This window comes from Streptopelia decaocto (genome assembly GCF_964273445.1).
Source record: "Streptopelia decaocto genome assembly, chromosome: 18".
NCBI lineage: Eukaryota > Metazoa > Chordata > Aves > Columbiformes > Columbidae > Streptopelia > Streptopelia decaocto.
Window position 1 is genome coordinate 1118430 of NC_138673.1, and position 27675 is coordinate 1146104.

Consider the following 27675-nt stretch of genomic DNA (forward strand, 5'->3'; position numbering starts at 1 on the left):
TTCCCCAGATCCAACCTCACCCTCCCCTGGCGCAACTTGAGGCCGTTTCCTCTGCTCCTGGCGCTTGTTCCTGGGGAGCAGAGCCCGACCCCCCCTGGTTCCAACCTTTGATAGAAACCAATAGTCCCTAATTCATGTTTCTATCTCCCACCTTCAGCATGTTCAGGATGAGGCTTTGAGCAACCTGCTCTATGGAAGGTGGCCCTGCCCATCACAGGGGGCTGGAACCAGATGATCTTTAAGGTCCCTCCCAAGCCAAACCACTCTATGACTCTCAGTACCCGCTGGTCCAGGGAGGAGACTTGTAAGGCAGGGAGGAGGTTGTAAGGCAGGCACCAGCCACCTCTGTCATCTCTCTAAGTAGCACAGGGCAAGAAGTATATGGCAAAAGTTGCCCATCTCTTGAAAATTTACAAGCATCCCCAAGAGATACGTAACTCCTCAGAATTCTTCCTTGACAAAAATTATTTTATGGAAACCAGTGATTATTGTCTGAAACATTCCCAGCAGAGGTCTCAGAAGATGTGAAGATTTCACTGTGTACCTGGATAAAGCAGCCACCACAGGTAGGATATCAAAGGTGCAGCTGCCAAGCAAGGAACAGACAAGGAAAGAATAATAACCAGGCTTTCATTTGTCCAAGGAAGGAGTCACTATGTTCTGAGTTTCAGAAGCTTTAGGTAAGTTTAAAAAACAAAAACACATCTGCACCCCCAAAATTATAACCTATGACACAATTTTTCCAATTCAAGGTAAGGTTGAAGAACTATAATTTGCTTCGATTTCTCTTCTGAAGAATACAAACACTTAAGTGAGCCTGAAAATTTTAGCAGAAACATTTTAGACAAGAGAGACAAGACTTTTGTGCTTTCTAGTCTTCAATGCACAAAAAAAATACATCATAAAGAAGTTAACAAGAAAAAAATGAAGCTATGAAAATAGTAGGAGCAAATTTGGCATACTCTACATTTTACTTTCGACGGATCTTTGACTTTAAAAACTTAACTTGGGAAAACATGAGACCAAGTACTAATATACTGCTGTTGAACAAGTTCTCAGTGCCTTAGTATCATCATCCTGGGTTTTTGCAATTAAAAACAAATGAAAATTGACACTGATTAGTTGTGGGCAAATGCTTTTTCTTCTCACCCTTTAATCTCAACAGAGGGGCCACCTGGAAAATCACCAGGGGAAGCTCCAAATCTAGAGCAAGGACAGGAATACCAAACAGAAAATATTTAAAGGTCTCTCTTCCTCTTAGACTTCACACTTTGTATCTAATTCTCACTTGAGATATATACATGATGGAGCACTGTAGAAAAAGATTTAAAACAATAATTTTTAGATACCTTTTAGAAAAGCAAGTGCAGAAAAGTTTTTCCTACCTGTTGGATAGTAGGCTTGTGAATACTGCATTGAAGCTGTGTTGCTGCTGTATTTTGGAAGGGAGGTGGCAACGGTTTGAGAGCCTTGCTGGAGCGGCAGAAGCGAAGCAACAGGCTGGAGCGTGTACGTGACCTCTGTGGTAAGCCTCTGGAGCATCGGAAAAGCCGGGGAAGCTTCATGCCCTGGAAGCAACCCGAGAGAACCTTGCCATGTTCTGGAGGGAAGAGGAGGCCGCTCTAAACTCCTGGTTGGTAAAGTGCCGTTGTTCTGGGATAAGGTCGATATGTAGGAGTACGGAAAAAAACGATCTCGATGATAAGGTTGATGAAACTGTCCTAAAGTCAGCAGGCCTGCAGTGGGTATGAAACAAAGCAAAAGGAGTGCTAGTGAAAGGCAACGAAAGGCAATACAAGAAGCTGAGGCTCTGCCTTTGCCCCAATACACTTAATCTAGAAACAGCCCGTATTCTTGCAGCGAACACACGGTTGCCGCTGCACCTGAGCACGGCAGCTCCTTCAGCCTGCAGCAACACCTTATCAGTGCTTCAAATAAATCAAAACACATGGTAACTTACTAAACCAAACAAAAGCAATTTAGAAAGTATTGTGTGTTAAAGCAGACAATACATTAAAAAAAAAAAGGAAATTATAAAGCAAGACTTTACCAGACTCCAGTACTGCCAGCTCATAGGCAGCCAAGGGAAAGGCAATGTCAAAATCCTCCACATGGCTTTGAAAGTACTTTGTGACAACTCATTTAATTCATCAAGAAAAAAAATTCAAAGCCAACTTCTTCCCAGTCAGCTCAACTAGTTCAGTTTAGACTAAAATATCCCAAACTTTGCCATTTTGTGATTTCCTAGATATTCTTTTTCTCTCACTTCCCTCTCTTCAGTTATTATTTCATGAAATGGTATTTGCTCTTATACCACGACAGCTCAATTTCTATTAGAGGTGTCAGTGACTCTGCTGAAACACTAACACTGAGAACACCTGTGCTCATCAGACTCCCGGAAGAACCACTGTGTTTGGGACCTTTCCACAGTGTTTTATACAGCCCTGCTAATCATGGGCCTCAGGGCAGCTTGTGTCAACAGGGTTTATCTGGAAGTCAGGCGCTCTCAAACCCGTCCTTCCCAATTCTCACTCTAAAGGACGTTCTACAAAAACAGCCTCACATTTTCCTCTTTCACTCCTCTGATGGGAACTAATTCAAGAAATGGGTAGCATACAGTCATTCTGCTCGTTTATATTAAATCATTAAGAATAACTAAATAAATATCACCTGCCCCTCAAAATGTAGCCAGAATTAATGTATAGGACTGTTTATTTCCTGTTCAGTATTTTTATCATACATAAACAGAGAATGAACAGCAGGATGAGACTATCTTTGTTTATATTGTACTTTTGGATAAGGAAATTAAGATTATCTAGTTTCAACACATAAACAAGACACCACAGGATGCCAAGTTATAAAGCACCGGTTGCTCTACAGGAATTGTTCCTGGATGTTTAACACAGAGTTACATGTTGCAAGACGTTTGGAACAGACTGACGCTTTGCAAACAAAAATATCTTTTATCTATCAAATTACCTCACATTTACAGCAAAGACGTGCCCCTAAATAGTCTGTACAGAGCACACAGGAAATTGTCAGCCTGTCAGAACTTGACTGCACATAAACCCCAATGTTTTCCTTGTTCTGTCTTTCTAGAAACTGAGATTTGTAGAGCAAAAGCTCTCTGGAACTGCACTCACAGAACAGAGGCCAAGAAGTGAAAAGGCTGTTATCTGTCTTAGCATTTACTTTACCAACGGTCTGCATGACCTCAGACCAGATTTCAGTGAAGAAGTCTGTAAGGACTCATCTGAACAATATGTTAACACCAAATATTTAATTTAAACGCTTCCTAGCCTCAGTATTGAAATAAGTTCCTTCACTTCTCACATGCTTCATTTTGTTTTCTTGGTGTAGTTCTACAGACTCCACAGAAAAAACCATATGAATGAGATAACAATTCCTACACCTACCAAGAATAAACACCATGATACCGCGCTCTGTTCTAAAGGTGGGTGGTGCTGCAGCGAGCAGAGTCACCACCTGCTACTGCCCTTCTCCAGGTCTCAGTCCTGCCACTTCTCCCACCTGCGCCACAGCTCTGCCCCGCGGAGCATCCCCAGCCCCAGGGCCGGCTGCAAAATGACCACTCAAATCTCCTTCTCAGGTTCCTCACAAAATCACAGAATGTCAGGGATTGGAAGGGACCTGGAAAGCTCATCCAGTGCAATCCCCCCATGGAGCAGGAACACCCAGATGAGGTTACACAGGAAGGTGTCCAGGCGGGTTGGAATGTCTGCACAGAAGGAGACTCCACAACCTCCCTGGGCAGCCTGGGCCAGGCTCTGCCACCCTCACCGAGAAGAAGTTTCTTCTCATATTTAAGTGGAACCTCCTGTGTTCCAGTTTGCACCCATTGCCCCTTGTCCTGTCACTGGTTGTCACCAAGAAGAGCCTGGCTCCATCGTCCTGACACTCACCCTTTCCACATTGATCCCCATGAATGAGTCCCCCCTCAGTCTCCTCTTGTCCGGCTCCAGAGCCCCAGCTCCCTCAGCCTTTCCTCACACGGGAGATGCTCCACTCCCTTCAGCATCTTGGTGGCTGCGCTGGACTCTCTCCAGCAGTTCCCTGTCCTGCTGGAACTGAGGGGCCACAACTGGACACAATATTGTGCTCAACCAACTCCCTTCATCCACTCCCTTCATCACCCTGGTGGGTCCTTCCAGGCCAGAACATTCTATGATTCTGTGATTCCGCAGTAATGTTCAACTGGTAGAGCTTTGCCAGCCCCACAGAGACTGGGCAAGGCTGTTCGTGGTGTAACTCACAACAGGGACTGCACAGTCCACACGCAGACTGAAACACACATGAACCGCACTCCCCAGACTTATTGGCAGCAGATTGACCTGCACAAAGAACCATTCTCCCACACCGGGTGAACTGAGCAGCACCCGCCAGGCCAGGCCACCCTCTTCCCTCAGAGTCACGATTTCCAGCCCCCAGCGCTCCCCAAACCCCCGCACCCCATTCCCCGGCTCACCGTTGGCCCCGCCGGCCACGGAGCCGAAGAGGCGCTGGAAGCGGTTGGGCGGGCGGCTGGTGACCTCCAGCCCCGCCGCCAGCTTCGCCTTGTTGGCGCTCGTCAGGCGCTTCAGCTGCACGAGCAGCTCGGGCCGGTCCCGCCGGAAGTGCGGGCTGTGGAAATGGTGCAGCGGCCCCGCGGAGCCGCCGGCCCCCGGCCCCGCCACCACCTTGCGGAAGCCGTAGAGGTTGAGCTGTCGGATGAAGCTGGTGAAGTTCTTGGTCTTGAAGAGGTCGCTGGCTTCCGCCGCCTCGTCGCCCGCCGGCCACCCGGCGCGGCCCGGCCCCGCGCCCAGCAGCTCCCGCTCGAAGAGCGGCTGGTCGATGAGCAGCCCCTCGCCGCGGGCGTCCCAGCAAATGGAGCGGAAGCGCGGGCTGTTCACCAGCCGCCACAGCTTGGCCGGGAAGTTGCTGGGGTTGATGGCGGGCGGCAGCTGCGGCTCCTCCATGGCGCCGCCGGCGGGTGGGCGCGACGACTGCTCGCGCTCTTAACGGTCGCCGCGCGAGGCGAGGCCCCGCCCCCTCAGCGCCGGCCAGGGCCCGGCACGTGCCCGGCTCGCGACGCGCGGCCCCGCCCACCGCGCATCCCTCAGCCCCGCAGCGACGTCACCGCGGCGCCTGTGACGGGACACGGGAGCGCCCGGCTCGGAAGAGCCCCCCCGAGTCATCGAGTCCAGCCGCAGCCCCCCCGCACCGCCCCGCGTCCCGAGAGCCTCATCGCCGTCTGTCCAGCCCCCAGGGATGGTGACTCCAGCACTGCCTGTTCCAATGTGTGAGAGCTGCTGGTCTTCAAACTGATGATTATCCATGAAAGAAATGATACAGTTAGAGCAGATGTTTGAAAGTGTCGGCTTAAGGTTCACTGGCAGTTCACAAAAGGGAAAAGAAAACGAGTTTAGAATGCATTGATTGAAGAATACAGAACAAATCAGGAATTACAAGTGTTGCATTTGCTGTAAAAAAAACCCAAATGTGTGCGGTTCCGGTTTCCACCGCTCCAGAATAGATTGGGTAGAGTTAAAACAGTGTAGAGAAAATCAGCATCAAGGATTTGAACTAGCTACACCAGATGGAAATACTGCGGAAGAAATCTTCAGGGGGTTTTATTATAGGAAAAAAGTAGGTAGTAAAATTGTAGGTAGTATAACGAAGGTGAGCATGCTAATGGAGGACATCAAATCAAGTACTTAATCACAGGGAAAGTGATGAACTAATTGCCATGGGATGTTTTGGGCAGAAAAAATTAAAAATGAGCTATATGCACAAAGAATATCGCTCTTAGAGGCGTCACCTTTGTGGCTCCTGGCCCTCATATTGTGCACTGGCGGGAGCTCGTTGTTCACACCTGGTCTGCAGCGGCACGACTGCTCTGCAGCTCCTCCCGGGGCTGCGCTGGCGCTGTGCCTGGAACACGGAACACAGGGACCATGCTGAGAGTTCTAGAACACAAACCTGCTGTGAACCAAAACGGGAAGAAGAGCAAGAGCTGGGGAAGGAGGAGTGACAGGACAAGGGCAATGACAGGACAAGGGGCAGTGGGTTCAAACTGGAACACAGGAGGTTCCACTTAAATTTGAGAAGAAACTTGTTTGGGGTGAGGGTGGCAGAGCCTGGCCCAGGCTGCCCAGGGAGGTTGTGGAGTCTCCTTCTGTGCAGACATTCCAACCCGCCTGGACACCTTCCTGTGTAACCTCATCTGGGTGTTCCTGCTCCATGGGGGGATTGCACTGGATGAGCTTTCCAGGTCCCTTCAACCCCTGACATTCTGGGGTTCTGTGGCCATCTCTCTATCTTCATCCTGCCCGTGGTTCACCAGCAGTGACAGAAGAAGATGACATTTCTCCACCTTGGCTGCCCTCAGAGCAAGATACCAGTGAGGAGACTGAGCACCTGCCTATTTCCTCACCTTAAATACATTATCTCAGAGTTGTCATAAGATTTCTTAGCAAGAAGGTACAAAACCAAACCCTTTCTTTAACTGAAACCATCCTTATTGCTTTGGTTTACAGCACAGCCCCAAACCACCAAAACAAGTGAAACTGCAGGAAGTGTCGGAAAGGGGACTAAATTGAATAAACTGATGGGCAACTGCTCCTGTTTGTAAACTGAAAGCAAAATCACTGCTCTTCCGCATAGCCGAAGTGAAGAAAACGATGTTAGACCAACTGGCTTAAGTATTTTGGGTGGGGTTGCTCACAGAGTTCCCCACTTCACATTAAAGCGGACGGGTAAAACAGGAAACAGGACAAGGAAAAAGACGATAAGGAGAGATTAGAAGATATTATTTTTGCCTCTTTTTTAGCAGATCATTTCTCTCAGTCTCTGTCTTTGGCAGATCAAGCACATTTATCATTATTCTGAGTCAGCAGCAACAGCAGGAAGGAGCAGAAATTTCATCTCATTGTCATCAAATCCAAAATCCTGCACCGTGCAAGGACGTTACGTTACCCAAGGAATTAATGGCCTGTGATTCTAGTGCACTCATGCTGCCGTCCCCCCAAGAGACTTCGCATGTTTATTTGCTCACTAATAATTTATTCTCTTAAGAATGATGTAATGGTTGCTCAGGGTAAAGAGCCAAAGCTTTAGTAAACAATGTGGAACACAAACCTGAAAAATCAAGAAAAAGTTGACTTCACAAAAGCATTTTCTCAGCACTCCCAAGATTGTCTTTTGCGTTACTTCAAGGAAATGATTTAAGGCTTCTCCTCGCCCTGTGCAGCAGGAGTGCAAGACAACTACCTGACAGTGGGGTACACGGGTTTGTTATTGTGTCATCCTGACTCAGGTCAGCCAGCAACCGAGTCCGTAACTGAAGCGCAGAGAACAGGTCCCTCAAGCTCAAAAGTCCCCGGAACTAAAACCCAGAAACATAAGTCCCTTTTAAGCGCTGCCTTCAGGACTCTGAACCTGAGCCCGTAGCTGCAGAACAGATGATGTTTTGAAGACAGAAGGATGTTTCTCATCAGCACCCGGAGCGCTGGGAGCTGCCGGCAGAGCCGCACTTGGACCTTTCAGCACCTCAGAGCTCAGGGCAGGTGAGAGGAGACACGAACCCACAGCAGCTGCGGTGGGAGGTACCACATGAGGAAACCGCTCCAGGGACCTCCAGCAGCAAGGGGCTTGACTTGGAGCATTGGTGACAGCGGCTGAACATGAGCCAGCGTGTGCCCAGGTGGCCAAGAGGCCACCAGCATCCTGGCTGGTACCAGCACTGGTGTGGCCAGCAGGCCCAGGGCAGTGACCGTCCCTGTGCTGGGACCTGGGGAGGCCAAACTGCAAATCCTGGGGTCAGTTTTGGGCCCCTCACACCAAGAAAGGCCTTGAGGTGCTGGAACGAGTTGAGAGAAGGGAACGGAGCTGGTGAGGGGCTGGAGCACAAGTGTGATGGAGCGGCTGAGGGACCTGGGGGGTTCAGCTGGAGAACAGGAGCTGAGGGGAGACCTTCTGATCTCTGAACTGCCTGAAAGGAGCTTGGAGCCAGGGGGGGTCGGGCTCTGCTCCCCAGGAACAAGCGCCAGGAGCAGAGGAAACGGCCTCAAGTTGCGCCAGGGGAGGGTGAGGTTGGATCTGGGGAACAATTTCTTCCCCAAAGGGCTGTGGGGCATTGGAACAGGCTGCCCAGGGCAGTGCTGGAGTCACCGTCCCTGGAGGGCTGGACATGGAGATGAGGTTCTCAGGACATGGGGCAGGGACAGGGGTGGGGGAACAGTTGGACTCGATGATCTTGAGGGGCTTTTCCAACCAAAATGATTCTGCGGTTCGATGATGGTGAGCCAGCCTGGTGATGAGGAGAGGGGCAAAGGTCCCTTTAGCTCCCGCAGTAGATCGGCCACTGATACCGCTGAAGGAAACTGTTTTGCACTCAAAAGGAAGATGCTCTGCAGTGTATGTCCTGAATCTATTAAGCCACACGCTAGTCTTTATTTCTGACACAGCTGTGCCAAGTGCTTCCTTTGTCAAGTGCCTCCGCAGACATTAAAAAAAAAATTGGCTTTCTGCAAATCTAAATGAAATCTAAAGCCTGTAGATATCCCCACAGCCCAGCGGGGTGACACGGTGACCTGGTGACACAGCGCCCGGCGGTGCTGCAGGACTTGCAACCACCTGGACCATCAGCAAGACCTGCACATACATGGTGACAACTGTGCTGGTGCGGGGAGTAAAGCTGCACGACTGGCCAAAACTTTGTGAGATGGATGGTGTGCGCTGCTTCGGGCAACTTCTAAAAGCAAAAAATATCATTTTAAACCTACTAGAGACTGAATGCAGCATCTTTTATATAAGTACAACTTGGGACATGTATTATTTTTAACTTAGGAGACACAGAGATACCCACAGTACCGTAACCAAACAGCAGTGCCCAAAGTTCACTTTCTCAGCAGCCTAACGTTTTGGGAGAGAAACATACTTTTTCTCTCTTCTACTGCGAACTGTGTGGATGGAAACCAACTGAATGCACCTCGCTCATCCGCACCCACCCTGTCCCTCTGTCCCATGTCGAGCCGTTCCCTGCTCAGCGCTCGCAGGGTTCGCATGGCCACACGTCACGATCCTCGTCTCCGCCGTAACCGCGGCTCCGCATGGCCCCTCTGGCCCGGGCACTTTTACCGTCATCCATTAACGACTGAACAGCTGAATAGCACCAACCATTGCAACCTGGCTTCTCACTACACTGAAATCCATGTTTATTTTGTTCAGTGGCTGGCAAGATATTACGGTACATCACAAGCAGTTGTGGTTGTTAATTTGCCAACAATTCACGACAGTCACAGCACTGATAGGGGAAGGCTTTGACCCATTGCAGTGCACACACATCACCTCAGGCTGAATGTGTTGGCAAATTACCGCTTTATATTCTTTAAGTGATTTAATGCTTTGTTCTGTGCTCAATAATCATGGGCATTAAGTGCCCTTTGCTGGTGTGGCCACTGCAAGTCACGAGTGTCTTCAGCAAAATGCTTCGATTCAGCTGTGGGCACACAGGGAAATTCTGCTGAGGCTGGTGAGGAGAGGCCAAAAGGTGCCACAGCTGCAGCAGAAGCTGCTGATCAGTGACACGGGAAGTGTTAAGACCAGAGCCTGGAAGCTGATCAGCAGACCGTCCTTTCTCGCAGAAACCTCATTCATGATTAATAAGCAGCAATGTTGCCTTTGAAGATCCCAGGAGCCCAGACTGGTTGGTGTTGAAGGGACCTCTGGAGATCATCCAGTCCGACCACTGCTAACGCAGGGTCACCAGAGCAGGTGACCTTTCCTGTGGCTGTTTCAGGAGAAACGGTTCATTTTCAGATGTGACAAGCTATCTCACTCCTAACATTTCAAATAAAACAAAGCATTTAGGTGCTACCCGTCTGATGTGAACGCTGACCTGAACTTTGGGACTAGTTGACCGGGGATCTGCTCAGTTTTAAGATCCCTGGATGTCTGAAATTGAGGACAGGCTTCCTAACAGATCCTGTCCAGCTCCGCCACAAACTATAACTTACCTGCGTCACCCTGGCACATGCGGCTGAACACATCTGTCCCCATCTACCAACCTGCACGGGCACACGGCCGCACAACCTACCTGGCAAACAGTGGCATAAACGTGGGTGAAGAGCGGTGAACCCTGCGCACCTGCTGCTCCGGAACGGGAGAATTCCTCCCTGGAAGGCGCTGGAATCCTGGGCTGCTGCGGGTTCGTTGGCAGAGAGCAGCGGAGCGGAAGAGCACAGCACAGCGTGCTCTGTGTCCCACCCTGGATTCTTATTTGTGAGAAAGAACATTAAATTCCCACAATACCTGAACGGAAGGACAAGGCAACAAGGACCAAACAGCAGCCTGAGAAACACTGTAAGAAGAATTCACCACGAACTAAAGAACGACTCCAAACGCAGCAGCACTAATATAGAGATTTTATTTCGACTGTATTGAGTTGTACAGCACGTTTTGTTTGTCACAATGCTATCGAACTGATTTTTTAGAGTTTTTTTGGCCGGCACATTGTGACGCTGAAACTCACGAGAGCTAAAAGCAGTTTGGACTAATGGCCTGAACGGCAGGGCCAACAGTACCCAGTTTCTGGCTTCCTTATTGCTCGCAGTCATTCCAACACACGCAAAACAGGAGTGAACCCCGTTTCTTCTGCAGCCCCACGGTTGCTCTTCCACGTCCGGCAATGACTGCGAGGTCCAAGGCGGGGGAGAATCCGAAGCAAGGAGCCTTCTCTTCCCAAAGCCATTTCGGTTGTTCCCAGTACGGAAAAGCAGCAGAGTCCAGGTCAGCCCAGGGCCTTCAGCCGACGCCAGCTTTGCTCGCACTATCGGGATTTACAACACCAGAGGCTGACATATCAAAGTGCAGGAAAGGGTCGTTATTCCATTCCCTCCGCTGGAGATGACAAACCATTAGCAAAAATTTGGGAGATCCTAACAGCGTAAAGTCCTTTGCCTTGTTAACAGATCGAACGCCCTCACAGGTATGAAATACACGCCCCCCATGTATGAAAGTCTCAGTTCATGGGGTGCAGAGCATGTTGGACCTTTGCATTGAGCTGGAAAGAAAACCTGCATTTCAGCACAGAAATGCGCCGTGTTCAAACTCTTCTTCCTCATCAATATCCACAGATTTCTTAGAAAGGAGGCAGGATGGATACTCCCAGAGGGATCTAGGGACTAAAAGCCCACCTGAAGCCTTTCTTTCCAAACCTTTCTTTCTAAACCCAGTTCCTTTTTCTTAGAACGAGCTGGGAGTCTTGCTCTCTAGTTTAAAGAAGTAGAGACGCAATTACAAGTGGGCAACTCTGAACTTTGACCACTGTACAGGAGACAAAAAAGAAGTCAAATTCAAGAGGCATTTTAGGTAGTGCTGGGGCACGTCAGAGAGATTGTTTCCACCACTGCGGAGATGCCGCACGTCACGGTTATCGCTGTAGCTGGGCTGTACGTCCTCCCGCGGAAAGCACAGAGCGTAGTGTCTGTGTCAGCCAGTGTCCTCCCCACCCCCATTTTGGTATCGATGCTTCATTCTCCCTTCTTCGGGTTACATTAAGTGCACAGAAATATATAGCAGCATTTGGACTGAAACCCTCACATACACCAGACAGCACATTCCAGGAGGTAAAACAACACATTATGGCCTATACCCTCAAGGTATCAAGTTTTCAGGATAAAGAGCAGTAGGAAGTGGAGAGCTGAGGGCAGAGAAGGGCCGGAGGAGCAACACGGGAAGGCGAGTTCTGTTTCCATGCCAGGAGAGGACCAGGGTGCCAGTCCTGTGTGAGCACCGCGCTGTGACACGACCGCAGACGAAGCAGACGGGCAGAGCAGAAGTGAAAAAGCCAATTTCTCATCTCACCGCAGAGTTGGGAGGTCAGAGAGTCAAGTGCATTCACCAGTCCTAGCGGAGCATGAAAACGGGCAAAATCTGCTCGGCCCGCTTTCAGCCAGAATGAATTTCTGGTTGACGCTCAAGAGACAAATCAATTAGTGATGGCTAGTGAGTCTTGTTCACCAAGCTGATCGCAAATCTCACTCATGGAAAGAGAATCTACAGGACTGCTCCAGGCTGAGGCCCTTCCGAAGCTCGCGGTCCCGCCCAGAGCCTGCGCTCTTCTGGTACAGCAGCCTGCCTTGGTGGGGGTGGTTCTAAACATGCCTTTCTATTGCTTTGGGGGTACTTTGCACAGGCAATAGCTGTGAAAACGTCGCTTTCCAGCCCACAAAAGGAAGAGGTTGCAATCCCCTCTTTAGCCCTAGCTCATCAGGCTACAACGTATGGGCCCACGGGTACCAGAGGGAGGACACGCACCGTGCTCCAGCCCGAGCTCCTCTGCCCCAGCCCAGCAGCCAGACTGCTGCAGAGGGGGTGTTCGAGCGGGGTGTTCGAGGGCTGCACCAAAGGCCTTCACAAGAGTGGAGGCAGAGTCACCCTTCAAACCCCCAGGAGGAAAGGCTGGGCTTAGACAGGTCCCTTGTCTGGCATTCAGCTGGAGGCCGTGGCGATGGGTTTCTTCAGGTGTTGGCTCATGAGCTCCCTGGCACGAGACACTTGGATGTGGTCATAACAGGAGTTACAGACGAGGACGGGGTCGTACAGCTGCTGATCGGGGATGGGCAGCTTCAGGTGGCAGCAACCGGCACAGAACACGTTCCCACAGTTCCTGTCAAGGAGCGAGAAAACTGGTGAAGAGAGAGCCGGGAACAGCACAGCAGAGGATCCGGTTCAGGGTGAAGTACCAGCCCTACTAGGACTTTTCAACACATACAGTGGTCTCCAGTGGGAGCAAACTGGCTACCACGAAAAAAGAGACTCATGGGTGTTACTACCCAGGGGAAGGATGAAAGGCCTTGGAAAAATAGAAAGAACAATGCAGAATGGAAATCTACAGGGAATTTATGAGGCCTGGCAAATAAAAGAAAGTCCTAAAACTCTCTCCTGGGAGCTGGAGGGAACAAACATCGCAGACAGGCATTTTGTGAGTTTGTGAGAAACAGCCTGAGCAGAGGAGCGGAACTACAGCGAGAGCGTTGCTTACCTGCAGTGATGCCTCCGCTTGGCCAGCCAGAATTCACAATCGCAGTTGAAACAATGCGAGGCCATGTGGTCTGGAACCCACCGCGTGACCTAGAGCAAACCCCAGTCCTGTCAGCTTTCTGTTTGTGACACAACAACCAGGTCCAGGACCCCAGCGCAGGCTGAGATGTGGCTCTGGACCATGACGGGATGGCTCAGGATTAGCCCACCCCCCACGTCCCCTTCCACCGGCCCCAGCAGCAGCAGGGAACGCAGAGGATGTGATAAAGGACAAGGGTGATACTCTCTGCCGTGCTTCCAGCCCACCCTCTGCTGCCCTAACAAAGTTAACTGCTAAGAAACATCCTCTCCTGCTGCATCACAGCTGCCAAAACGAGACACGTACCTCAGTCTCCTTCTTATCGACTGGCTCCCAGCTCGCTTCTGACAAGCAATCTTCACTGTGGTCAGAGCAGAAATCCTCGGTGTCGCTGCCGTCCGATTCCTTCAAACATGTCTGCAAAAACAGAGTCACACGTCCCTTCAGTTGTCTCAGCTGCAGCGTCAAGGGCGTTCCCTGCTCTGGCCACGCTCGGTGCTTGTGAAGGGCACGGGGGTGGCTCCACAGCTCCTCACGCAAGGAGGCAAAGCATTAGTGAGCATGTAGGAGCCGTTGCTTGGTCCTCAAGAAGCAGAGATGCTGCCTCTGGGTGGTATGAGGACACAGCACATGGACAGGAGGAAAACGGGGCTGAGTAAACATACAATGATCTTAATCATTTTAGCAGGGCCTGTTGTGACAGGACAAGGAGCGATGGTTTTAAACTAAAGGAGGGAGATTCAGGCTGGACATGAGGAAGGAATTGTTGCCCTGAGGGTGGTGAGAGCCTGGCCCAGGTTGGCCAGAGAGGTGGTGGCTGAACCATCCCTGGAGACATCCCAGGCCAGGCTGGACGGGGCTCTGAGCACCCTGAGCTGGTGAAGATGTCCCTGCTCATGGCAGGGGGGGCACTGGGGGAGCTGGGAAGGGCCCTTCAACACAAACTATTCTATGGTTATATGATCCACTCCTAAAGTATGAGAGTGAGAACTGCATGTTGGAGAGGGCGGTGTGGGGGTGCAGGAGCACTGCTGGCCCACAGTTGGGGTGTTCCAGGCCGTTACTTACAAAATCATCCTCGTAGTCCATGGGCGGCTCAGCCGGAGGGGTGCAGAAGTGACGGATGTCCAGGCGCAGCTGCAGCTCCCGCACTTGCCTGCGCAGCTGCTCCACCTCCTGCTTGTAGCTGGCCTCGATCTGCCGCAGCCTGTGCTGAATCACGTCCGTGGGGAAGGGGAGCCCATCATCATCCAGGTAGAGAGGAGGCACAGGGGAAGGACATTTTGGTGGCACGTGCTTGGGACCAGACGCTTGTTTCAGGTGGCAGGGCAGCCACGAACGGCTGGGCCTCCCTGTGGGGCCTGCAAAATGCACACTGCCGTGGCCAGAGCAGGCGGCGGGTTTCACTCCTTCCCTGAGGCACAGGCTCGGCGCCCGCAGTGCTTTGGTGCTCAGCCTCTTGCTGCAGCAGCCGTAGGAGAGGAGGTGTCTGGGTGCAGGGTCCCCACTGGGGAGCGGTGTCACCATTCCTTGAAAACTGTCCCAGTTAGAGCCCAGGAAGGAAAACTCGCTGCTCTGGCTCTGGGAGATGGGCTTGCGCCACTGCTCGAGCGGGACTCTGCCCGGCCGGCCAGGCTCCTCGCAGGGCACGTTCCGTCCACCGTTGCCTTTGCCGTTGTCTTCACCTGGGCAGGGGACACCCGTGGCAGGGCCTGGGCTGTCCTGACAAGGGGCGCTTGGTCCCACGGACTCCTGGCTGGGAATGTCTTGGCCGGTGGTGCTTCTCTTGGGGCAGCCTCCTGCGTTGGACACCAGGCCAGCAGCCTTCAAAGGTTCCTGGGGAACGGTTTCTAAACGCTTTCCAGAACTAGTGGAAACCCCCTCAATATTTTCCTGTTCGGAAGGATTTGGAGCTGGACACGTGCCGTCCCGTTCCTCCGTGACCGCTCCATTTCCCTCTTCTGCCTTCAGAGAGGCACCACTTGCTGGCACAGCAGCCCAGACGCTCGGTTCCTTGCTCTGCTCTCTGTGCTCAGCATGGCTGCTACAAGCGCTGTTGGCTTTCAGGAGAGCGTTTTCCTCTCGCTCCTCCACCCGCCCCGTCTCTCCGGCAGCCCCGGCACCGCCTTCTCCCCCGTGCAGCTCGGCCCCCTCGGCCGTGCCGTGCCGGGCTTCCAGGCCCACCCGGACCTCCTGACAGTGGTTGTTGAGGTTGGGATCGCTCGATGTGCGGGTCAGCGGGCTGCTGGAGTCACAGGCTGAAAGCAGGTCATCCATAGATCTTGTCTTTGGTAATCTAGAATCCAAAAGAAAACAAATTTTTGATGGGATATTAGGAAACATTTATTCACAGAAATGTCCAGCATTGGAACAGGCTGCCCAGGGCAGTGGTGGAGTCACCATCCCTGGAGGGCTGGACAGACGGAGATGAGGTTCTCAGGGACATGGGGCAGTGCCAGGGGTGGGTTATGGTTGGACTCCATGATCCTGAGGGGCTTTTCAAACCAAAATGATTCTCTCATTCTATGAAATCTCAAAACAAAACTCCTGAAACTCTCCTCAATTCAGTTGAAACTGAGAAGAGGGAAGGGAAACGCTCTTAGTTACAGATGACAGGTGGGTGGGGAGGGGCGATGCAGCAGCACGAGCTGAAATGCACAACACTACGGTGTGGTCTCCACTATCTGCTGGTTTAGGGGCAGCTGGGAGCTGTACACATTCTTCTCCAAGTGGCTGTGACAATGCTACAGAACTCTTGCTCTCCACAGAGAACAACAGGTAAAACAGAGCAGCTACAACGAGCACGGAGGGAAAGAATCCAGCTCGGGCCTGGGGCTCCAGGCTCTCACCTGTCCAAACATCTGCCGCTGAACTCCTGGCTCTGCGACCCAGAGGGCAGGTAAATGTCCATGTCATCCTGTCCCAGAGGGTGCGGCGAGGACGCCGGGAGATACACCGCAGTCCAGACATGCAGCGCTCGCACATGGCACACGGGATGCAGCACCTGCAATAACCACTTGTGATCAGAGATGTACACAAAAGGAAACCCCTCCAGCCTCTCCACACAGCCCCTGGTGCCTGGAGGCAGAGCCTGGAACGTGGCCCGGGAGCTCTGCTCACCTGCTCAGAGCCCGGCATGTAGAGCAGGTTGTGGAAGTTCTTGTTGCCGGCCCGCAGGAGGGACCACACGGAGCAGGTTCGCTTGTAGATGTTGTGCATCTCTCGCTCGCAGGGGCTGTTCCCGAGGAAGGTCCCGTAGAGGCAGGAATACGTGTGCTGCACCAGCTTCACCTGCAGCGGCACAGGGGGAACAGCGGTCAGGGCCAGCGGGAAACGCTGTCTCCTGTCTACAAGGGAAAGGTTTAACGCTCCTCTGGGGTGGCTCACGTGTTCAACCCCAGGCAGTGACCGTGCTGCTGTCCTCTGCCACACAGGGCAGGACAGAGAAGGGACAGCAATGGGAATCGCTTGATTAAAGTGAAAGCAACTGTCAATGATACCACGCCCATCCCTCTATAACCCGACCTGTATTATTTGATAAGACAGAGATTAATAGTTATCATTTTTCTAATTCAGCTTTATTAAATGTTTCAGACTCATACTGCTCTGAGATAAGGAAACCAGGCTTTTAATCAAAACAATGCTGCTGATGGTATCTGATTCACTGGGCTAGAGAGGGACCTGGAGAAGAAATGATTTAAAGAAACCAGAGAATATAAACCCTCCATCACTGTGCATTCTGTTACGTTCTCCGAGCTGCAGCACCCCCGGGAGGAGGAAGAAACTGCAAACAGCCAACAGAAGCAACACACACACAGAGCCAGGTCGAAACGCCGCTGAACGGCAGGGCTGGACCCACACGCAGGGCTGGACCCACACGGTGCAGGTATGTCAGGAATCCAGCAGAGCCCAAGCGCTCAGACACTTCCCCATTTTTAAATAATTCCGTTTTTGTTTTCTGTCAACCACAAGGGTGTAAAATATCATGGCCTTCCCTCTGGCTCTGCTCACATCTGGCAAGGGATAAAGAGATGTTTGCATGTGTATTTCTTACCAAAAAAGCTTCATTAAATTCAAAGAGGCAAGGAAACTGCTTCAGAAGCTGATGAACCGCGTCCAGCCACTGGAGGAAAACTGGGCACTGCTCGTTCTGATCTTCCACCTTCTCCTGGTGACCGCAGCGATCACCAAACTTGTGACCGAAATCCAGCCAGTCTGATTCAACAAGCACCTGGAAGCCCTGTGAATAAAAGACAAAAGCAAACTGTGGACTCTTTGCTGTAGGCAGGTGACAGGACAAGTGTATGGGGATATAGCGGAAGATTTGGTGAGGAGGTTAGTTAAATGTAAATATGCTCAAGTAACTTGCACCTGTCTGTAGAAAAAGCACATACATCACACTAATTGTTTTACTGACCTTGTGTGCTTGATGAGTAGAACCTCTGTGTTGGATAACATAGGCCTGTGAGAAACCCTAGGCCCTTTATCACTATGTCTGAGACTCCTGCTTTGTTGTGAGAAAGAGCGGGAGCCTGCGCCTGCCTGAAGCCTTGAAATACAGGCGAGCTCAGCAGGCCCAGTGACCTTCCAGCAGGGCTGAACTGACCAGCGCCTGCGTCCCCGCTGCTGTCACCTCTGCCTGGGAGCTCAGGTGCGGCTTCGGAGATCCCCCAGTAGAGAAGTAACTAAAATAAAACTTGCTCTTTGCAAATGCATCCGTGGCCTCTGGCTCTTCTTGCAACGTGCCTGCGTATGTGTACACAACAAGGCAAACCCAGGTCTGCAGCGCGGGAAGGAGGCGGCACCAGTGCTGGGCTGGGAGCAAAACCACCCCCGTGTCAGAGGTTTCCAAATACAAACTCACAGGTGGTATTTTTGTACAATAAAAGCCTGGAGAATATGCAGGGAAGCGGCCAAACCTTGAACACAACAGGTTATTTACCACTGTGCTTCACCAAGCTGAGCAGAGGAAAACGGGCAGGAAGAGAATGTGGAAAAACCCAACGCCCACAACAGAAGCTCTGAAACGCCGCTCAGCTAATTACCAAATGCCAATCCTGCTCCTTCCTCCTGAGGCTCCAGGACAAAAGCTGCCTTTTAACAGCCATGAAAGAGCAGTGAAGCACAACTCGTACCTCCATGGTCCTGTAGTAAGGGTCCAGAAGAATCTTTGCCAGCGCTACGATCTGCGGAGTCCTGTCCCAGCCGTCGGAGCAGTGAACCAGCACGGGCCGCCCTTCTCTGTCCACTGCGCTGGAGACCAGCACGGCTGCCTTCAGCATGACGGAAAGGTGCTGCAGCCACTTGGTGCTCTCCAGGGCGGAAAGCCAGCTAGAAGGGGTGGAAAAAGGCAAGAAAATGGTTGCTTAGCTCTCCAGTGAAAAAAAAAATGAAATATATTGTAACCCAAGTCTTTTTGGAGTCCTCAGTGAAAATCAGCCTTTTCTAAACATGTTCAAGAGGACCCAGCCAGCCTGGGAATAAGTGGAAAGAATCTAACCCCTAATTTCAATTTTTCCCAGCTACATCTACACTTTAGAAACCCTTGGAGGACACACAGAACCAAGTGACACTGGGGCAGCGCTGCAATCTCTTCTGGATTGCCAAGGATCAAAATAAGCAGTGTTCAAGCACTGTAAGCGTGTTTCTATCCCTCTGTTTTCTGAAGTAGAGACCTGGGACAGGAAAAAGGAAAAGGGAGGGAAAATCCTCCAGGACGTTCACAGATTAGGGTGTCAAAATCAGCGAGAGAACAGTCACTTACTTGCTGGGGTCCGGCACCTGACTGCAGACAGCGCGCAGGTACTGGAAGCTGTTCCGGATGGAGTGGATGTTGGCCATGCCCATGAACACGACTTCACAGTTTGGGTAATACTCTGAACACAAGAGAGAGGGAAACACTCAGCGAGAGCTGCTGCTGCTGCCTCCATGTGCTCGTTTAGCTGTCCCCTCTCAGCACCAGTCCCGCTCTGCAGGGAGGCAGGTTTGCTATAAAAGCCTCACCAACCAACACCAATATATCAGGAATAATGGACTTTGAACAAGCATGAAGAGAAATGTGCTCCCAGAGACCAACTCAACCCAAACTCCGCTTTAGGACAAAGTGGGTCCAAGAGGGAGATGTTCTGGGATGTGCTTTGCCCTCTGTACCTTCACATTCGCAGCCGCCTCCCTTCGCCCTGTTGGCCACAGCCGCAGTGTAGGACCTGGCATCAAGAATCAGCAGCTTCTGAGGAGTTCCCGCGTTCTCCACGCCTGAACACGCCGTCAGGGACGAGTCTGCAGAGACAAACACAGACTGAGCTCCTTCCCAGGACAGGGCCCCGGTGCCACCAGCGCCGGCCATGACCGAGCCCAGAAACCCGTCCCACACACCGTGACCCCGGCATGATGGGGCCCAGATGATCCCTCTGGATATTGAGATTAAACTTGAGGGTGCCAGAGCCTGGCCCAGGCTGCCCAGAGCGGGTGTGGAGTCTCCTTCTCCGAAACATTCCAACCCGCCTGGACCCACCTGTGTGATCTGCTCTGTGACCCTGCGTGAGCAGGGCTGGGCTGGGGATCTACAGAGCTCCTGCAACCCAACCAGACTGGGGTTCTGGGATTGCTGCCCTGTTGGCAGCAACCCTGAGGTGTAGGAAGCCCTGATCAACTCAGGTGTTTGGGGAGCAGAGGGGAGCGAGGTGTCTCACCAAAGTCGGTGTCGCAGGCCTCGGCGCCGTCGCTGCTCCCGTTGTGCGGCACACCGCCCGGCACCTTCGCGCCAGGGTTCAATGCACAGGCTTTGGCAATAGACGTCACCAGATACTCGTCGTCAGCGTTTCGCCAGCCCCACCAGCTGATTTCGGGCTGGCTGCAGCGCGCGATCACCGCCCCGTTGCGCACGTGTCTGCAGAGGAAGCGAGAGCCTCATGAACCCCTGGAGAACCAGCCCAGCAAACCTCACCTACAGAGACACCTCTAAATCCCCTCACCGCACCATCTGCTGCATTTACACTTGCGTTCCAGTGCTGGGACACAGCGTCACCAATAACTGCCATTCAGAGCAAAAGGGTGACGGGGAGGCCGTCACTCACATGGTGACGAACAGACGCAGCTGCGAGCAGCTCACGGAGCTGGAACAGCTCACAAAACCAGATATTAGGAGCAGGTCGCTGCAGGAGGGACTGTGGGGACCCGCCGGTGCCAGGGGACAGTGGCAGCTCTGGGGACAGCTCTGGCTCATGGGATGTCACCTCCAGGAGGGATGGCTGTGCCCTGGGTCTCAGCTACCGCTACACTGAATGGGGAATTTCTGCAGCAAGGGGGAAGCTGCCAGTTGTTCTGTTACTCTACTGAGCTACTTTTATACTTTATTTACAATGACATATTATTATCTATAAATATATAATATATATGTCTGTTATTGCCTATAGACAATATATTAAACCAGAGAGGAAAACTTCAAATCATTATGGTTGTACTTTGGAGAATTAATAGTTACTTATTCTAACACTGTTCTGTTCTCCCATTCTCTTTTCTTTTTGCCTCAAAGTAGATACTGGTTGTTGAACCATTTCATTTATCACTTGTAAGGCAGAAGGATCAGCTCACCCAGCATCAGACCGGTTTGTTTCTGTGTGGAGGCCTGAGCTGGTGTTTATTAACCCCTCAAATGCGAACCCTACACTGGCTGTTGCTACTGAGGCCCGGTGGAAGGTCTGCAGAGGAATCAATTGTTTTTCACAGGAACGGACTGGTCAGGTCATTCCCAAATGGTCTGGAAGGGAAATTAGGTGACAAAACTGCTGGTGACACAGCATCAACCAGGTAAGAGTTGCAAAAGATCCTGTGATAGTAGGTGATATGACATTTAATATTAATAAATGAAAAGTATTTACAAGTGATCAAAATGTAACTCCAGCTATTGACAGGGGTACAAATCGGCTTCCAAATCTCAAAAACTTCAAAGTCATTGAGCTCTCAAAAAGCCTCGGCTCGATGTTCAAAAGAAGCAAAAAGGTTAAGAACATGCCAGCAGTTATTCCGAGAAGAGCCAGACAACAAACGTGACGGCACCACATCTTACGCATGTTCAAAAGGACATTATTTCCCACTAAACCATCTCAAAAAGGATAATGTTGTACTCAGACCTCCAGAGAAGGGTGGCAAGGACAGAGGAAAAGAAGAGCTTCAGTAAACGGACGTGAGCAGGAAACAAGTCCCCACCATGGGAGAAGGATGAGGATGGATGGGAGGCATAAAAGGTCATGAAAACTAGTTTTATTTTTCCCCCAAATCCAAATAAGTACTGGAATGGTCAGATATGCCATAAGTTTAAGAAAAACCAGCGGTATTTCTTGGACAGCAGGCAGGACAGACAGCTGACTCTGCCACAGTGAAATGTGGAAGCACAAACTGGCTCCAAAATACAGTAAATTTACAGCAGATAGGTCCACCAGGTGACCATGAAACACAATCACACCTTCTGAATATCTGTTGGAGGAAATCTAAGGTACCGGCTGCTCCAGAGATGCCCCACGAAGGAATCCCTGTGTACTTGTCCCACCTGTTAGACCTCCTGACACACAACTCGCGGTTCCTGGCCCCTCTTGGGGACAGGACAGACCAGACCCTGCACCTCGGTTCTTCACAACAGCGTTCACCCTTCCTATCCCACCACTGCCTGGGCAGAAGCCCTCTGAAGATGAGCTGGAAGATGCAGATAAAGCTCCTGACAAACCACATCCAGGTGTTTTCTGTTTGTAGGTCAACAGCTCTGAAAAAGTTGCACTGGTGCAAAGTTGGGGACGTCACAGTGCGGATGCTGACGCACAGCAGGAGCCTCACCCAGCACCCCAGGCTGGTTGGCTGCCAGCGAGGGCTCTGAGAAGCTCTCGTGAAGGTGTCTCCTCCTCATGCTGCCACCCTGCATGGAGCTCTGCTGTTCCACAGGGGAGGACAGCACCTGTTCGTGCCTTTTGCTGCACGCCTGGCAACGCTCCAAGGCTCTGACCTCCTGATGGGGCGTCTGGTGTCTCAGCAGCAGCTCCTGCACTTTGCAGGAACAGTTTTGCTTCTCAAAGACAAGGTCCCCTTATTCTCCTGAGGCAACTTATCAATAAACGCACAAGATCTGTTATCATTAGTGACATCTCACAGATAATAATGATCAAGACTTCAAACCAAAGACTTTCACGTGTTCAGCTGAGTCAAAACACCGCGGGGTCCTCATCCTTTTGGCGCCACCTCTACAGCTGTTGCATTTCGCAGGGTGATGTACCGAGCACTCAGCCCCACTGCTGGCTTCAGGATCAGGGAAGGACGGTTGACACAGACAGCAGCCAAGGCTTTATTTATGCTCAGAAACGAAACAGAGCCCAGGCGTGGACTTAAGCACCAGCCTGCGCTCCCCGAGCCTGTTTGCTGGCACACCCGTGCTCTGGCCTGTGCCAACAGGCGCTTTCCCAGCCAGCGCCTCAGCACGTTGCTGGGAAAGGCAGGAGCTGTGCCAGGGACAGATCCTGCAGGCTGCTGGGACGCGGTGGCACCGTTTTGGGGTGCAGAGGTGGAAAAAGAGTTCAGCTGGGCAGGCCACTTCAGGCAGAGGTCGCCTGTTGAATGCAACACCGCAACTGCTGCCAGAGAGTCACATTAAATCCAGAAAACTTCTTGGTAGCACTAACTTCTCAGCGCTGCAACAAATGCTGGGCAGGGGATGGCCTGGAGGTGGCCGGTTTCAAGACACATCAGACATGCCAATAAACACCAGGAAATATGGCCAGTATCGATGAGCGTGAAGTCATGAAAGTGCCATTGGACGAACCAAAACCACGAGGGAGCTCGCGATGAGTTCCCAGGTGAGGGGAGCAGCCAGGGCTCAGCTCAGCCTTCTCCTGCAAACCTCCCCTGCACAAGCACATGAAGCATTTCACGTCTTTTCTTACAGGGGATTTTTGTGGAGGTTTCCTCAAAGCACAAAGTTCCTTTCTTGAAGCTGGAAAGGCAGAAGGTGCCAGTGTTTTAACTTATGTGGACAAAATTACTTTGTAGGAGCTGGAGCATGAAGTGCCTTTGTAGTTTATCAGTTGAGCTTTTACTCCCAGATTCATCCAGAGCACAAGGCTAGAGCACACCTGATGTCATTAGCATGTGCCACCAAACATATAACAATCATCCAGAAAGCATCAACCAAGATCTCCTGAGTCCACTCCCTGCTTTTCTGGCCATAAGAGAGCTCAGCCACAATGCAAGTCAAGCAGCTTGGATTAAAACACAAGAAAGGAGCTTGGAGCCAGGGGGGTCGGGCTCTGCTCCCCAGGAACAAGCGCCAGGAGCAGAGGAAACGGCCTCAAGTTGCGCCAGGGGAGGTTGAGGTTGGATGTGGGGAACAATTTCTTCCCCAAAGGGCTGTGGGGCATTGGAACAGGCTGCCCAGGGCAGTGCTGGAGTCACCATCCCTGGAGGGTTGGACAGACGGACATGAGGTTCTCAGGACATGGGGCAGTGCCAGGGGTGGGTTATGGTTGGACTCCATGATCTTGAGGGCCTTTTCCAACCAAAATCATTCTATGAAAGAGCCAATAGAGGGTTTACAGAGCTGCCGCCTAAAGGTTGCCCACTGAGACACACGTGCACAAGTCCTTTCATTTCCCGAGTCTCTGGGTTAAGCTCCTGTCTCACTCTGGCACCATCCCAAAGCCTGAGAGCGAGTGCTCAGCCCTGGGGCTGCAGCCGTGTCCTGTTCATCTGCTGTAGCATCAACACGGGCAGAGGTGACACCGAGCACATCGAGCTCTCCTGCTCACACAGCCCCAAGGTCTTCTGAAGGTGGCTGTGCAGACAGCGGGTAATGACCAGGAGCAGCTGGCAGGCAATGCCCGTCTGCCTCTGCAGCCAGCTAAATAATTAATTGCATCCTCTGCGTTGTTTTAAAAGCGAATGTGCCTGGAGGTTCCTGCATCTCTAGTGCGCATCCCCACTGAGGACTCGGAGATGGAGATTTCTGCTCTGCTTAACAGGTAAATTGTACTTTTTGAAAGAAAACTGATAATGTGGTACCTTCGGTGTCACGTTTCACAGATCTGACTGTGAGCTGATGAATTCAGCCTTGTTCTCCAAAGCCCTGAACTCTACCAAACAGTCCTGCGCTTGTCATGTACTCGAGCCCACTTGTCCACTCTCTCCTGATCTGCGGGTGCTGAGTGTGAGGCTTTTAATATCTTCCCATCCCTTTTCATACAGCACAGGGCACTCCAGAAAAAGCCGTGGCCCTCGCAGACCCTCTTGGCTTCCAATCTTGAGGGCAGAGGCTAAAGAATGCATGAAAACAAGAGATACACCATGGCCAAGCGCTTGCCCCATCTTGTAGCATCGCTTGTCAGCATCTTCTAATCTGATCACTGGCTGCAAAGGGTTGTAAATTACCGGGTACCATTACAGCGATATTATAAAGCAAGGAACAAAATAATTGTCAGAGTAGCAAAAAGACACAGCTTTGCCCTCGGGTGGGGAGGCGCAGCGGGACAGTCTCCAGCGCCGGGCCATTTTTAGCAAAAGTAATCGCAAATACAATTAACTTCTTAGCTGACTTGGCTACAAAGAGGGAAAGGCTCCATACAATGAGCAGCGCTTGTTATTACTCTGCTAGAGAATTTAGTCCTTCTAGAAGTAATACCCAGTGTTTGCCACCACCTGACAGCAAACAATGCAACATGAAGATGTAGAATTAAGAGGCGTGTAAATTCCCTGGTTTTGTTTCCAGGCTTTTGTACTTCGCAGGGTTGTCCTCTGTTGTGCAGCTCTTTTATTTCCACAGCGTTTTATATTTGGATTTAGTAACTGCTAGCATGGAATCTAAGGCTAGAAACCATAACGTACGTTCCAGCATGTGCACTGACTGGGTGCACCAATTCAACCAGTCTCACAGAGATGTTTTGGATGGGAAACCATCCCCTGCCCTGAAAAGCTCTGTTCTATTTGCTGCCTGGCCTCCTGCACCCCCCTCTATACATTATTTTTGGAAGGCTGACCAGGGAATAGGTATTCTATATATTTACCAGCTATTGAATCAACAAAGTTCAAGCACACGCAAACATTTCATTCTGTTACCTAAACGCTGTCAGACTCTCAGAACTCACTCAAGACAGAAATGATTTGCTCTGGGGTGTTTAAAGGTATGTCCAGCTGGCAGCAGGGCTTGTTTTGGGCAAGACTTCTTTTCAAAGCACCAGCCAGGTACCAAGCTGTGAAAAGGCTTTGAAACTCAGAAATCTTAATCCAACACAGTGTTCTTGCTGTATCTCCATAGGAGGAAAATCACCCACATCTTCAGATCTACCTGAGCACGGGCAAGACCACGGGGATAAGGGCAACTGCCGTAGGTTTAGGGGAGAGCTCTTTGGTTGTTACCTGTACACCACCACCGGGATCCTTTTCCACGACCTGAACGAAGCCACGTTCTCCAGCTCCTTATCGGTGATCCAGACAGGGACCAGCAGCTTCTGGGGATAACTGGAGCAAAGTCTGGGGAGAAAGAAAAAGCAGCATAGAGGCAAGATGAGGACTCTGCAATCAAAAATCCGCACTAGAGAAGCTGTGCGGAGAGAAGGCAGGAGCAGCTCATGTTTCCCCAAACTTGGCTTGTGGGACTTCGACTCTTCTTCATACCCATCTTAGCACAATCTCAATGCGGGAAAAGTGACCCAAAAAGTGCTGTCAGGAATGAGCTGAGAGCAGACAACCTCCTTTCAGCCCACGCCTCGCTCCGGCCTGTACAAAGTACCCCTGTTCTTCCAAGGGTGCCTTTGGTGCATAGTCAGGATTTAAGAATTCATGAGGGTTCAGGGGAACAGTCCTTAATTTATGTGGGGTTTTGGTTTCCTCACAGCACTTGCAAACCCAGAAACGCACACGGCTTCTGGTAAATGATGATCTGCCACTTTCTGCCTTGCAGAAAACAGGTCACCACAGATAAGCTTCACACATTGCTCCCTGCAAGGAAGACACAGCTCTGCCCAGAGAGATGGCAATGGTGATTTGGGGTATGCTATAATAAAATGACATGAGAGAGATCTAAAAGAATATCCTGTTTTGTGGGGCACCAGAAATCAGATTCCTGATACCCATGTGAACACACACCAGCAGTGAGAGGAGTGTGATGGGCAAGTCTGATCCGGACCCTGCGGAAGGAACTAACGGCAGAAGATGTGCCAGGGAGGGTCAGCTGGACGTGAGGAAAAGGTTCTTCACCCAGAGGTGCTGGACACTGAACAGGCTCCCCAGGGAGGTGTCACGGCCCAACCTGACAGTGGTCAAGAAGAGACACTCAGGACATTCTATGGTTCTAACTCCCGGTGCACACAGTGAATAGTGGGGGGGACCCAACTCTCCGACGAGCAGAGCAGCAGTCCCAGAGGAGCCCCACATCTGCGTGAACACAAGTGTAGAACAGTCCAGCTGAAATGGAAATTCAGTTGGGGAGGGTGGGCGAGACAGGAAGAGGCAACAGGATTGCAAATGCTGAGGTCCCAAGAAAAATGTTAAAAATCCAGCTGCAGGTATGTTATCAGCAGAGCAAGAGGAGGGACAGCCAAGGGGTGCTGGGGAGAAGGGGAGACAGTAGAATGATGCAAAGGTAAGAAACCAGGAGCACAGGCGCTCCCTGGTTACTGTAGCTACTGTCCTTCCCCGCTGCAGGCAGGGCAGGCAGCACACGGCCGCAGGCAGGGCAGGCAGGTCACATGCTGCAGACAAAGCGCTGCCCGGATGCTGGACCAGCTGAGCTCCATCCAGCAGCTGAAACAAAGCTGAACATGCAAGAGACATCAAAGAGCAGCTCCAGCTCCAGGCTATAACCCACATCCTTCAGCGGGAATGTTTCAGGGCAGATGGGAAACAATGTGAGGGGGGTGAAACTACCCAGCCATAAGCTCCAGAGGTGGCCTGGTGTGCAGGACTACAGAGATGAGGAGGGGTCTGGAGCATCTTTGTGATGAGGAGACACTGAGAGAGCTGGGGCTGTTGAGCTGGAGAAGAGAAGCTGAGAGGGATCTGATCCATGGGATCAATAGCTCAGGGTGGGTGTCAGAGGATGGACCAGACTCTGTTCAGTGGTGCCCAACGCCAGGGTGAGGGGCAACGGGCACAGACTGAAACACAGGAGGCTCCATGTGAACATGAGCAGCAACTTGTTTGCTGGGAGGTGCCAGAGCCTGGCCCAGGCTGCCCAGAGCGGGTGTGGAGTCTCCTTCTGTGAGACATTCAAACCGCCTGGACCCACCTGTGTGATCTGCTCTGTGACCCTGCGTGAGCAGGGCTGGGCTGGGGATCTACAGAGCTCCTGCAACCCAGCCAGCCTGGGGTTCAGTGACTCCTCTGAGCTCAGGGACTTCCCTGCTGATGGCAACAGGCACGATACGGCACTTAGTGTTATTTAGTCTGCGATGCTGGTGAGGAACCGCCTGCCACGGCACTTCACACAGAGTCTAGACAGCTCCGCAGAAAAGCCCCGGGCTGAAAGCAAAGCTGGTCTATGAGATAAAAAACAACAGGGTGAGGAAGAGGAATTCAGG

The 27675-nt window shown here is 51.5% G+C and overlaps 2 protein-coding genes across 3 annotated transcripts in view; both read right to left on the reverse strand.

The window, feature by feature from the left end:
• Positions 1 to 4976, reverse strand: part of HSF5 (heat shock transcription factor 5) — a gene marked incomplete at both ends in the record, with an annotated part of 29359 nt that extends 24383 nt beyond the window's left edge. Inside the window, 2 exons of the mRNA XM_082068778.1 lie at positions 1386 to 1736; positions 4487 to 4976. Of these exons, the coding sequence (XP_081924904.1) occupies positions 1386 to 1736; positions 4487 to 4976 (841 nt within the window). The remainder of the gene's footprint in view (positions 1 to 1385; positions 1737 to 4486) is intronic.
• Positions 4977 to 10415: 5439 nt separating this feature from the next.
• MTMR4 (myotubularin related protein 4) overlaps positions 10416 to 27675 on the reverse strand; it is a 59574-nt gene continuing 42314 nt past the window's right edge. For both annotated transcript variants that reach the window (XM_082068395.1, XM_082068396.1), the window contains exons 8-19: positions 25514 to 25627; positions 19816 to 20012; positions 19274 to 19402; positions 18888 to 18999; positions 18259 to 18454; positions 17178 to 17363; positions 16244 to 16414; positions 15973 to 16127; positions 14192 to 15419; positions 13430 to 13540; positions 13046 to 13134; positions 10416 to 12670 (exon numbers count right to left, since the gene is read on the reverse strand). In XM_082068395.1, the coding sequence (XP_081924521.1) occupies positions 12493 to 12670; positions 13046 to 13134; positions 13430 to 13540; positions 14192 to 15419; positions 15973 to 16127; positions 16244 to 16414; positions 17178 to 17363; positions 18259 to 18454; positions 18888 to 18999; positions 19274 to 19402; positions 19816 to 20012; positions 25514 to 25627 (2866 nt within the window). In that variant the 3' untranslated portion in view covers positions 10416 to 12492. The remainder of the gene's footprint in view (positions 12671 to 13045; positions 13135 to 13429; positions 13541 to 14191; positions 15420 to 15972; positions 16128 to 16243; positions 16415 to 17177; positions 17364 to 18258; positions 18455 to 18887; positions 19000 to 19273; positions 19403 to 19815; positions 20013 to 25513; positions 25628 to 27675) is intronic.